At 36.1% G+C, this 12,255-nt stretch overlaps 1 protein-coding gene across 1 annotated transcript; it reads left to right on the top strand.

Moving 5' to 3' along the window:
- Positions 1 to 2,016: 2,016 nt before the first annotated feature.
- LOC145991178 (ATPase ASNA1 homolog) lies at positions 2,017 to 10,863 on the top strand. The gene is made up of 2 exons (XM_083127074.1): positions 2,017 to 2,211; positions 10,614 to 10,863. Exons 1-2 carry the CDS (start codon positions 2,167 to 2,169, stop codon positions 10,734 to 10,736), a joined length of 168 nt encoding a protein of 55 aa, XP_082983200.1. The 5' UTR covers positions 2,017 to 2,166; the 3' UTR covers positions 10,737 to 10,863.
- The last annotated feature ends 1,392 nt before the right edge of the window (positions 10,864 to 12,255 follow it).

The raw sequence follows: 12,255 nt of genomic DNA, 5'->3' as shown, positions 1-12,255 counted from the left end.
TTAAATTAAATATATATACCGTTGAATTGAATTGGAATTTTTGGATAAATTGGAATCACACAGACCCTTTATATTGTTAATATATATGTGTATGTCTGTGTGTGTGTGTGTGTGGTTAGAGGCGGTAATACGTAAGGTTGAAACAGAGAAAACATCTTCTTGTACCCTTGAATTTTAGGAAAGTTCGACTTGAAAACTGGGAATTATACTTGAATTTTGTCAAGGTCCTAAAGTAGCCACCCTGTCATTCTTGCGTATGGAATTTAAATTTTTCAAAAAGGTACAGTGTTTCATCTTCAATTTATCCCATAGTAAGAGAAGTGTATCTAAGGACTTTGAGAAACAGCGCTTCTTTTAACAAAGGAAATATTGTTTTGTAATTCAAATATATAATACTTTTAGAGGTAAACTAATGAACAAATAAGACAGAACTGAAATATAGTGTATAGTTTTCAAGATATGGCGTGTTAATTCTGCTACGTGTTCTGGGCAAATTTCGAACATCGGGCCTTTGCCCTCACTCCCCTCCTGAATCCTTACTTGCCGGACGTTGCTTAAAATGTTGCTTTTTACTCATTCTTGCTTGTAGAATGTAAATTTTTCAAGAAGATGCAGTAGTTTAGAAGTAAGAGTCTATCTTATATTATTATGGGGGGGAACTAAGGAAAACAAAGGATTTTTTTCAAACGGCACTTGTTAATAATAGTAACAATAGTATATTGTTTTGTAATTTGAGTATGTCATACCTTCATGTCTGTACTTGAGACCGTAAATGACAACGGAAATATCGTGTGTAGTTTACAAGAAATGGCATGTTAATTGTTGTGCTGCACTGTTGGCCAACATGTCAACCATCAGGCTGCTAAAGGTTAATCATTCAAAACTAACTCTATGTTATCTTCAGGAACCAATAACTTCTTTATAATTTTAATGCTTTTAGAAATAGTAGCACAAGATTTTCTGTCAAGTGCTCGGTGGTAGACTTTGTATAATTTAATCAGTCATTGTCCAACTGAAAATTTACCAGAGATTATTTGTGGAATTTCCACTTATTTTTGGAAATTAGCCACAGTGTGTTCATTTCATATACTTCCTCAGCATTCCTTCATGTCTACATTCAACCAGTCAAGTAATTTTTTCTTCAAACTTGAGACTTTAGTATAAAAGGTTCCTATGCTCTAAATATATTCACAATTTAAATTGTTTATCTAGAAATATATTTCGGGGGTGTCCGACAAAGTGTCTCAATAATAATAATTTATTTACAATAATTAAATTAAATTAGAATAATATTAATTAAATATGTACATTAATTAATATTGTATTGTTATTGTTACATGAATAAGTAAAAATGTGGTAAAAGAATAGAAAGATAACAGTACATATTCATTATCTAGCTTATGTATAGTTAAGATTGCCAAAATTTGTATTAAAAACAACTGTCCTGGCAAGGAAATAATGTCAAATAGATAATGAATTGAATATTATGGAATATCAAAAAGAAGTTAGATTTATGAAATGTAAAGTTCCTGATTAATATTTTATGGATATTTTCGTAGTGTGCATAGATCTTTGGAACTGTCCTTTAAAACCATATGATCCCAATTTCTTGCCTTCCAATCAGTTCGGCTGTAATCAGTAACCATGGATGTAACAAATGCTAAAAGAGTATATTTTGATTATTTTATTTTAGTACATGGTAAATCTTTCATGGGGGTCCGGACACCCCCTCCCCTAAATATGCCCTTGCCTGCAAGCAAACAATTCTGAAAGGGTAACAGTTACAACTAAGACCATCATTATTTTACCAAGTTTAAATAAATCAGTAAATTAATGTGTTTATTTTAGTATACTTTTTCCATTTGATTCTCCATTTTCCATAAGGCCCTGTAATTTTAAAATAGCTTTGAAAATTTATGAAATTCATTCCTCAAAACATTTCAAGCATGTTGAAGAAACTTTGACATATTCAAAATTAACATAAAACTAATTATGTGTTTTGTCTTTCAGGATCAGACTACTTTTGTTTGTGTTTGCATAGCAGAATTTCTGTCGCTCTATGAAACTGAACGACTTGTACAGGAACTTACAAAATATGGAATTGACACACACAACATTATTGTGAATCAGTTGCTCTTCCCTCAAAAAGGTGGCCCACCATGCAAAATGTGTGCTGCTCGCTGTAAAGTCCAAGAAAAATACCTTGATCAGGTAGGAGGTCATTTTACACTAATAATTGCATCACTGCATGGTCCTTTTTTCGTTAGTATTTCTACATCTTTCATTTTGTTTTTTAGTGCCAATGTAATTTCTTTTCTTATGCATTTTTTAATATAACATGGAAAACAAACATTTGCACATATTACTTTATTTTGAAAAATGAAAAAGTAATTTAAAAAGTGTTCTGATTTAATTACACCACAGTAGTTAAGTAAACTTACTCTACTTTCACAGCATCGAAACTAAAACAGAAATAAAAATTTCACTTTCACTAAAGTGTATCGTACCCAAGGCATTGGGTAGAAGTGACAAGTCTTCTGTTATTCTTAACCTACCAGGAAGCAGACATAGGAATGCTTAATAAATAATGACTGAAACGTTAGGTTATTGACTTGAGAGGCTGTTGTGTAATCAAAGGGGGAAAAGAGGTGGAATCGGCAGAGAGCGGGACAGTTGGCGACTGAGCAAGATGGAGTGAAGATCGGGAAATGAGAGAGCAAGGAATTTGGGGGACGATTATTGAACTGTGGTGCGTGAGCAGAGTGAATTCTGACAGGGAGGTCAGACGTGATAATTGAGATTATTGAGGACAATCTGTGGAAATATGCTTCATCCAAACGTGAGGCAAGTAAGATCCTTTTCCTAATAATGTCCATATCGATTCAGTCATGGAAAGTATAAAACTCATTTATTGTACATGTCGATTCTTGCCATTCTTCTCAAGTGCGAACTCTCGCACATCCCATATTTAGGCCAAGCGAGTGATGAATTTCTGAAGATGATTGATGAATAGCTACGCCACCCAGGAGACAATTCAGGGTCTCTGGTTCGATCCCGATGTAGTATTAACACTACGTTATGAAAGTGTACTCGGTTCTCCCTTATGTATTTTATACATGCAAAAGTTGTGTAATAATTGCAGGCCGAGTATAGCACATGTTGCCAAATTTCCATGATGCCTGTGGAATGTTTTTTCTGTTTATCACTTAAGGACTGCACTATGTCATTCATGGTCTTGAAGCGACATCCTAGTAGAGGATCTTGTAGCTTCCAAAACACCTCATGGGGTTGCTTTAGCACCCCAATCCCAACACTCAAGCAGTTGTCCAACTGAATTGCAACATGGCATCTTGCTTTGTGGTGCAGTACAATTGAATCAGAAGTGTTGGTTGTTTCTGACAAATAGCTGGACAAAGGCGATTCTCCAGAAAGTTACTGTGATACTCAATGTCCATGGTAACTACGTTCGGTACTGTGTGGCAAAGGTAATGACTTTGTAGTCGTAGGCAAAAACAGCATCATTTTAGTGTTGCTAAGTTCTCTGTGACACTTAACAGCATTTCTTTCACATGCAACTTAAATTTTGATGAATGTAATTTGTTCTTTTCGTGAGAATGTTGTTTTAGAGTGCACTACTTAATATGATTAGTCAGCCTAGTGCTGCCACATGTCAATCTGTGGAACTACGACATATCACATGTAGAGGCGGGAATAAAGCCATGATCTGAATCTATGATTAATTGAAGCTACCAGTGAAAAATGGAGGACATATTGTTGAGTAATCACTTTTTAAAAAAATGTTCTTATATTTTACTCTTGCATGTATACAGAGCAGCCTATATCACAAATGTCAAGGAATATAATATATGCAGTGGCATTTTTTTAGAACATCAATTCCATAAGGGTCAGTCAGTCAATGGAAAACAGGCCACCTTGCACGACTTGACGTGTAGATGCTGCAGCTCCATAAAACTGTTGTCCTGTCACTCGCATCACAGGCTTGTGTAAAGCAGTGTGAGTGTCAGCCGTGTGAAGTGCAGATGTGCATGGACTTACCATCCGGCATAACATGGAGGGTAGTAAGCAAGAGCAGCGAGCAGTAGGGTGGTCCATCATAACACAAAAATAAAATTTTCTCTGATTTGAATGCATAGTTGCTAGTTTTGTTCTGTGCAAAATTTTGTGGCAATAGAAAAATATTTATGGGTCGCTCAAACCTCTCAAAAATGTTCCATGCCGTCTATATGAAGTATATGTTAATATCTTGTTATAAAACTTAAAAGAAATATTATAAGTAGGGATGGGACCGATTAATCGGTACTCTATCAGTATCAATATCGGTGTATCAGTAAAATTACCGATTATTTTACCTATCTGATATATCGATAAATATCTGATAATTTAGTGCAAAATTCTGCCATTTTGTTGTAATTTTTATGGATAATTGCCATGCCCTACTTTCTAAAAAATAAATGTCTAAATATTCAACTTCTTTTGCACTGCAGTCACCTTGAAACACACATTTATTAAGGAGGTCAATGAACCTTTCAGGTTCTTCAAGGACCATTTCTAAATTTATATTGGATCAGTAGAATATCGGTAAATTTTATATCGGTATCAGCCAAAATTTCATATCGGCCCATTCCTAATTATAAGTATTATTTCTTAGCGTTCAAATAAATGTATTTAGCTAAGATGAAACAAGTGTTTGAAGCAGACCAACAACAACAGCAACAACAACAACTGCAACAGCAGTATTGATGTCATCCAGTTCATTGTTTCAATTTTGTGTGGTCTTTTCTTGTACAAGTGAAGGTGAAAAGGGAGGGGGGGTGAAGTGTTGCCTTGAATTTGTTCCAACCTTATATTATTATCAAGCATTCGGACAGAATGCTCATGGCAGCTGTTATTGCCACAGCTAATGGCCAGATTCTTGACAGCAGAACACTATTAAGTTTCACACTGAGGCACAAGCGAGCTGTCCATCAAGAAATGATTATATTCAGGTTGACTGATGATCTGTAAGGAACAGGTTTGAGGCCCACTTGCAGTATCTTGGGAGCTCATCTGATTCCAAGGAAAGGCAAGAAATGACAACCAGTCTTAAGGCTTGTGATGAAAACTGGAGTTCAGTATGCATCAAACTGACAAGAGTTCCAAAGCTTAGATATAAAATGTTAATTTGATTTGATAAATTCAGCCTTCCTTTGCACGTTAGGTTTGTGTCCAAGTGTTGATTTCAGGTTCCAAAATGAACCCAAGAGCTGGAGTGGCTCGCACAAATTCTAAAATGTCAAAGCAATCGTTCAGTCACTGAAGGTTGTCAACAATAGTGTTGAACGTTCAGTGGCTCTTATATCCAACTTTAATGAGTCTATAACAAGGAAATAAAGTGAAATGCAGATCCTAATTCAGGTCGTTGGGGACTATGGAAGTCATGTTTCAAACACTTCAAACACCATTTTAAAAATTTAACAACTTCCTTAATAAGTAGAGCCCGGAAGTTCAGGCATTTATTTTTGTTAAAATAGGCAGGCAAAAAGGCATTTATAATGTGGAAAATAGGCACTAAAAATGAAAAAAAAGGCAAAATAAACCGAAAAAATGGCACATTTGGAAGTCGCTTACTTTTATATATAATAATCTGGCAACATGTTAAAATCTACATTGGGAAGAGCATTTCAATTTTCTCCGTCTTGATTGCACATAACTACAAGGTGTTTTTTTAAGTTCTCAACATTCATTGATAGTCGTCTGTCAGAGAGAATATTTCTCATAATAGAAAATGATCTTTCTACTTCGACAGAAGTTATTGGAGGATACAGAAAACAAGCTAATGTAGCTGGACTCATTTTGGTAACAGCATTTTCACCTTTTAGAATATCACAAATTGTTTTCAATTGTTTCAAGTCCTTATTTGCACTCACTACCCGTTTGCACTTTTTCGCAACAGGTGACCCCTTTTCTCCTGGCACTTCCATCATCTGCTGCATAGATTCCTCGAAGATTTTCATGGATGCTATAAGAGTCTCACCTCTTTTTTCTAGCTTTGTAATTGTCTCTGGCAATGCACCATAATGTGCAAAAATAAACGACAGTTCATTCTTCAGTTCTGAATAGCACAGGAGTTTTTCACTTCACGAATTGAAGCCGCTTCATTTTCTGGATGAGCATCGATCACCTCACTGATTTTTTCAAGGTTGTTAGCTGCTGATATCCAGGTTCCCCATCTTGTCAAGACTGGTTGCGGAGGAAAACTAAGCTCAGGCATAACTTCCTGAAATTTTCGGGTTCGAGAGGGAGATTTCAGAAATATCTTCTTTGTGTTCGAAATCAACCTCTCCACTTCAGCAGTCAATCATGCAGAAGGAAATGTTAACCAAAAGGCTATATCCTAACTCAGCATGAAGTACTTTTTTCTCACACTTTTCTCCTTGAGCAATGTTGAAACATGCGTGAGTTCAATATTACTTAAATAAGGCGAAAATTATTCGCGTAATAAACGGAAGAAAAATAAATGCCAACATTTTTTTAAAAAAAAAAATGGTCAAATTTCATTGAAAAAGGCAGAAAAAGGCATTATAATTAAAAATAGGCAGTGGGGTCCCAAATAGGCAAAATGAAAAGGCTTCTAAAACATTCGAAACAACATAATAATCGTATATCCGGAAAAATTTTATCAATATATGCAGTAAATAATAAGAGGCATTTTGCCAAACTTCCGGGCTCTATTAATAAGATTATCTTTGGATTTTAAAGAAGTTGATTTGAAATGAACACCGACTGAATATTTAAATTATCTTAATATTTTCGTAATAAATTGCAATTGTTTAATAAATAATTGTAGCATTGTGATAAAAATTCATCGCATAGTGCAAGTACTACAATTTCTTTATTAATTATTGAATTATATGTATATCCCATATACGTTACATATACATCCTTATGGCAAAACTTCATGTCGCTTGAGGAACTTCTAAATTTTATTCAGTTAGGTAGATTATTTTGCAGTAAAATATGTTTGTGGAAAAGGAACAAAATTACAGGGTGTCTACTGACCTGGAAAACCTGGAATTAGCCTGCAATCTACTTTTGTACCTGGATAACCTGGAAAAAGCCTGGAATTTAACCAGAAACCTGAATTTTTCTCAAAATTACCATTTTCACTGCATATGTCCACTTCGCTTAGGGGCTTACGTTTTGTGAGTACGTGGATGGCGACCACGGGGATACCTGAGCAGAGTCTGTCACTGCCTCCACTTGCATTTTGGGGGGAATGCTGCGATTCAAGGGATTTATTCGTTAATTTTGAGGAAGACAGTGAAAGCTTGTTCCTGGGTAACCAAGTATGTATGACTATGAGTACATTTTGTAAAAATAAAGTAACTTGCTATTCCCCATCCAAGATGAATATGCAGAAACATGTAATTTTATAAATTAACATATGCTTATAATTTTTAGAACTTTTGTAGAAAAAACAAAATGTAAAAAATATACTACTACCAAGGGATATGAATTACACGTCAGTTAAAGGTGAGAACTCAGCTTGCTTTTGTTAGTTACTGCAAATATTTCTCAACTGGCCTTCTGGTAGGGGTTATTAACAATAACAATTTTTCTTTGTTTAAAAAAAATATAGACCTGGAAAATAATATAAATAGACCTGGACAAACCTGGAATTTAAAAACACATTTAGTAGACACCCTGAATTAGCAACTATGTGAAATTCAATTTTTTTTAAAAAAAAAAACACCCTAGTGAGCAGTCAGTGTTTCCTGGTGGCGGAAGGTGTTGGTATGCAAGACATTCACCGTCGGATGATGGCAGGGTATGGGGAACATTGGTGTAGGAGTGGAGTCGGAAGGATGGGGGGGGGAGGCGAAGAAGGAAGAATGTCAGTGCAGGATGAACCATAACCCGGACCATCAGTCACTGTAGCAAATTCAACGTTGAATGTCTCGCGTACTAATGCCTTCTTCCACCACCAAATGCATGACTGCTTGCTCCTCTTCCTTACTGACCTCCATGTAGAGCTGTGCAATATCAATTGGATATTGAATATCGGATATCGACAATACTGATTACATCGATATCCATATCGACTATGCCGATAATATCAATAACGACATCTAAATCAATTGTAGTGTTATCTACAGTAAGAGAATCAGAGAATTGTGTTGTTCTTTGTTGGAAGCAAAACTAATAGCCCCATAACACAATGGCATCTGTAGTTCTTAATCACACTAATTGAGGAACTGAAAATAAGCAAACTTGAATGGTGGTGCTGCATTCGGTACTTGTATTCCGTATGTAGAAGTTAAGTCAACCACAAGGTGGTTTATGATGACAAGTAAAGCGCTCGTTGCGGGTACAGAACTTGGTAGGTGAGTCATGAGATTTTGCTGCTATGTGCAACATCCAATAAAGATTCCTACATCCAGTAAGATTCCTACTTCATAGAACTTGCTGGTTACCTGTGTGTGCTCCATGGGGTTGCTATCGGTACAATACGGGAGATGGCATTTGGGAAAGGCTCGGTCTCAAGTTGTAAATGACTGCCTGGTTCTTGGTCTCGCCTCGATATGTAAACACCGGTCTAGGTCTCGATTTTGTATAAACAACATATATGGCATGTCATTTGTAATAACATTTTTCTGTTCAACACATTGTTTCAACGCTACGAGCAGTGACAACGCAAGGAGAGGCCCAGTCTCCTCCCAGAGAAAACTAGATAAATAAATAAGTGTTCTTTTAGCTTAAATATGAATTGTTGTATGGTGTTTAGAAGTTTTCTGCCTCCCCGCTCATTTTTCTGGCTCTGCTGCTGTCTACACACATTGAAAAACATTTGTTTGCTATGGCTGAAGAAAGAGCATAATAAAGCAAATTTGGTTCAGATAAAACTTTTGAATGTCATGAGGCGATGAGAAGACCGAGAAGGGGCATTTGTGAATCATGCACCATTTTGAACAGTTTGCTGTTGCTAAGTGGCATCAAGCACTACTGAAAGCATGTACAGATCAACATGTATTTTAATACCGACAAATATAAGAATGGCTATACAGACATTTGACGTCGATAATATCGATGCTTCGATATTTTGAAAGTATCAACTCTATATCGATATATTGCACAGCCATCCTCCATGATATGCAAGACAGCAAGTACCTGCATGTCTGTACTTCACGTGACTCGTACTGCTTCACACAAGCCTGCAACCAGAATGCCATAGCTGCGCGTGCACGGAAACATGCTTTAGTATTCTGTGCCTGCAACAGAGGTATATTTCTCAGTGTAGAGGTGCGTACTTGCGAGCAGCAGGAAGTTGAAATGGCTGCTGTAACAGAAAATCCCGCCAAATGCAAGGTGAGGTCGGTGATTATAGTTCTCAACGCAAAAGGACTGAGTGCAGCTGACATTGATCGGGAATTGTGTGCCATTTACGGATCAACAGTAATGAGTGAAGGAAAGGTAAGACAACGATGCCGTGCTTTTTGGGAAGGATGTTCAAATGTTCATGATGATGAGCAAAGCGGCAGGCCTAGTGTTCAGACAGATGCCCTTGTGCAACATGTTGATGAGAAAGTGCGATCCAATCACCGTTTCACCATTACTGATCTAAGCAAGGAGTTTCCTACAGTGTGTGTGTGTGTGTCTGTCTCTCTCTCTCTCTCTCTCCCCTCCCCCCCTCCTGATAAAACATTGCACAGAATTGTAACAGACAATCTGGGTTATCGCAAACTGTGTGTGAGGTTGGTGCCAAAAATGTTGACTGAAATCAGCACGTGTTTTTTGGCCCAGTGGAAGAAGGATGGGGATGACTTGTTTTCTCACATAGTGACTGGAGACGAAACCTGGATATCGTACGTCACTGGTGAGTCGAAGCAGCAATCCATGCAATGGTGTCACTCCGTTTCACCGAAACAACCGAGAAATTCAAGCAAACACCGTCACATTGCAAAATCGTGGCAACCGTGTTTTGGGACCAGAAGGGTGTAATCCTGGTGAATTTTCTGGAACTGGGACGAACCAGCACAGCAGATGTGTATTGCCAAACACTGTCTAATCTGCGACGTGCCATCCAAAACCGGCCAAGAGGAATGTTAAAGGTCTGAAATTCTGCTTATTCATGACAACACCCGCCCACACACAGCTGACCTTACTGTTGCGTCAATTCAAAAATTCCGGAGGAAACTTTTTAATCACCCACCATACAGTCCCGATCTTGCCCAAGTGATTACTTTCTGTTCCTTCGTCTCAAAAAGTGGCTTGCTTCGCAATGTTTCGATGATAATGAATTTCTCAAGACATCAGTTCTCGACTGGCTGAGATCCCTGGCAGCAGATTTCTACGCAGAGGGTCTACGTAAACTTGTTCCATGGTACCAAAAATGCTTGGAGTGTCATGGTGACTATGTAGAATAATAGCCAGGGTTTGCACTTGTATAGCATCAAAATAAAAAAAAAAAAATCTTGCTTGATTTTATTATCTATAATAACCAATCAGCCTGTTTTTTTAAATGCCCCTTGTACTAGGTGGCCTGTTTTCCACTAACTTGCCCTTATAATTAGCTTTAGTGGTCACTTTGGATTAATAAATGACTCCTGTTTCAGATTGCAGACTTGTATGTGGACTTCCATGTAACAAGACTTCCCTTACTTGACCATGAAGTTAGAGGATCCGATGAAGTGAAAAAGTTTTCAGATAACCTCATGGAACCTTATGCACCACAATAACTTTACATGGCAAATAATTTAATTGATTACTGCAATTTGTCTTTCATATGAGGGATGTTTATCTACCTGAACTGAAGAAAGAGTGAACATGTGTGCATCAAATGTGAATGAAATTAACTTTTTTTTTTTTTTTAAATAATGCAATTTGAGTATTAAGTTTTTCTTCTTTTCAAGTTTGAAATACACAAATATTTTAAGTTTTTTTCACCTTAAAATTGCAAAGAATTATCAAAAGTTTATATTCTGTTACTATTTTTGCAGCTTTCTTGAGTAATAGTATTAACATGAGCTTCTTTAATGTGAAAAAGGGGAAGTATGCGAAGTACAGGATGAGAAAAAGTAAATATTTTTTATTATTTTTCTGTAAGTGTGACTTTTTCTACTACATTAATGAAATATTTGCTAAATTTGTGTATGACTAATGGACTCCTTAACATATTATTTGGAAAATGAATTCGTTTTTCTACATTATTAGAATATAAATTTCATCTCTTACTGGATCTGTTTATATATATATGAATGTATATATTGTTTATAAATAGGATATTAATTTTGTAAGTAGTGTGTGTCAAAATTTTTAATATGCAGTAATGAATTTCATAAATTAAGACAAGAAATAAAAATGAAAAATTAGTGAATAGTACTTGTGTGTAAAAGGCTATTAGATGAAAATAAAGTATATTAAGTTTTCAAAAATTATTGTTCATTTCTAATAATTTCACTGGCATGTCAGAAAATATATTGTACAGTGAGAAATGCTATTAATAAATTTAAGATATTATTTTAGTAAATGAATAATGTAAATGATTTTCCCACACTTTTATTTGTGTAGGCTGTGACAGGCCAAATTAGCAGATATCCAAAAGTACATTCAGTGTGTGAAGTGTGACATCCATGGGGTCATACTGCACCATGCTGTACCTCACAGGCAGACAGTCGATGCAGTGTCTGCGTAGCTGGCAATGTGAGGTACTGGAACACCTGCTGTATTCACCGAATGCGTGCCTGTTGATTATGATCTCTACTAAAAAAAATATATCCTATACATTGATTTCCCTTCAAAATTGAATATCAGTCAGTTTTGACCCTAAATTTAAGCCATTTGCATTAGATGTGGTGAAAAAAGATACGGAACATAAAATGTAGCCTGAAATGTACTGAAAACAATGTTTTTTACCCCAGATTTCTATAATTTTTCTTAGCTGAGTTATCATAATTATCGCAACTGTCTGCATAGGCCAAAAATGTTGCAAGTCATGGAACAAAAATGGCTGCCATTTCCAAACGAAGTATAGTTTTAGAAAAATAATGCCTGTTTTGAACTACCTTTGTACAGGGGTTACAATGACAAACAAATGAAAAATTTTAAAAATGGTCGAGCGACCAGTGCTGGACAATTTGGTACGGATTGACCCTGAAATTTTAGGCAATTTCCAAAAATCGTAAAAGTTTCTTTAGAAGGAATAAAAAAACTAAAAAAATATTTTTTGTAGAGAAAGAGCATGTCTTTGCAATGATT

This window comes from Lepisma saccharinum, chromosome 1 (genome assembly GCF_977018435.1).
Source record: "Lepisma saccharinum chromosome 1, izLepSacc3.1, whole genome shotgun sequence".
Lineage (NCBI taxonomy): Eukaryota > Metazoa > Arthropoda > Insecta > Zygentoma > Lepismatidae > Lepisma > Lepisma saccharinum.
This window is presented reverse-complemented; position numbering and strand designations above follow the sequence as displayed.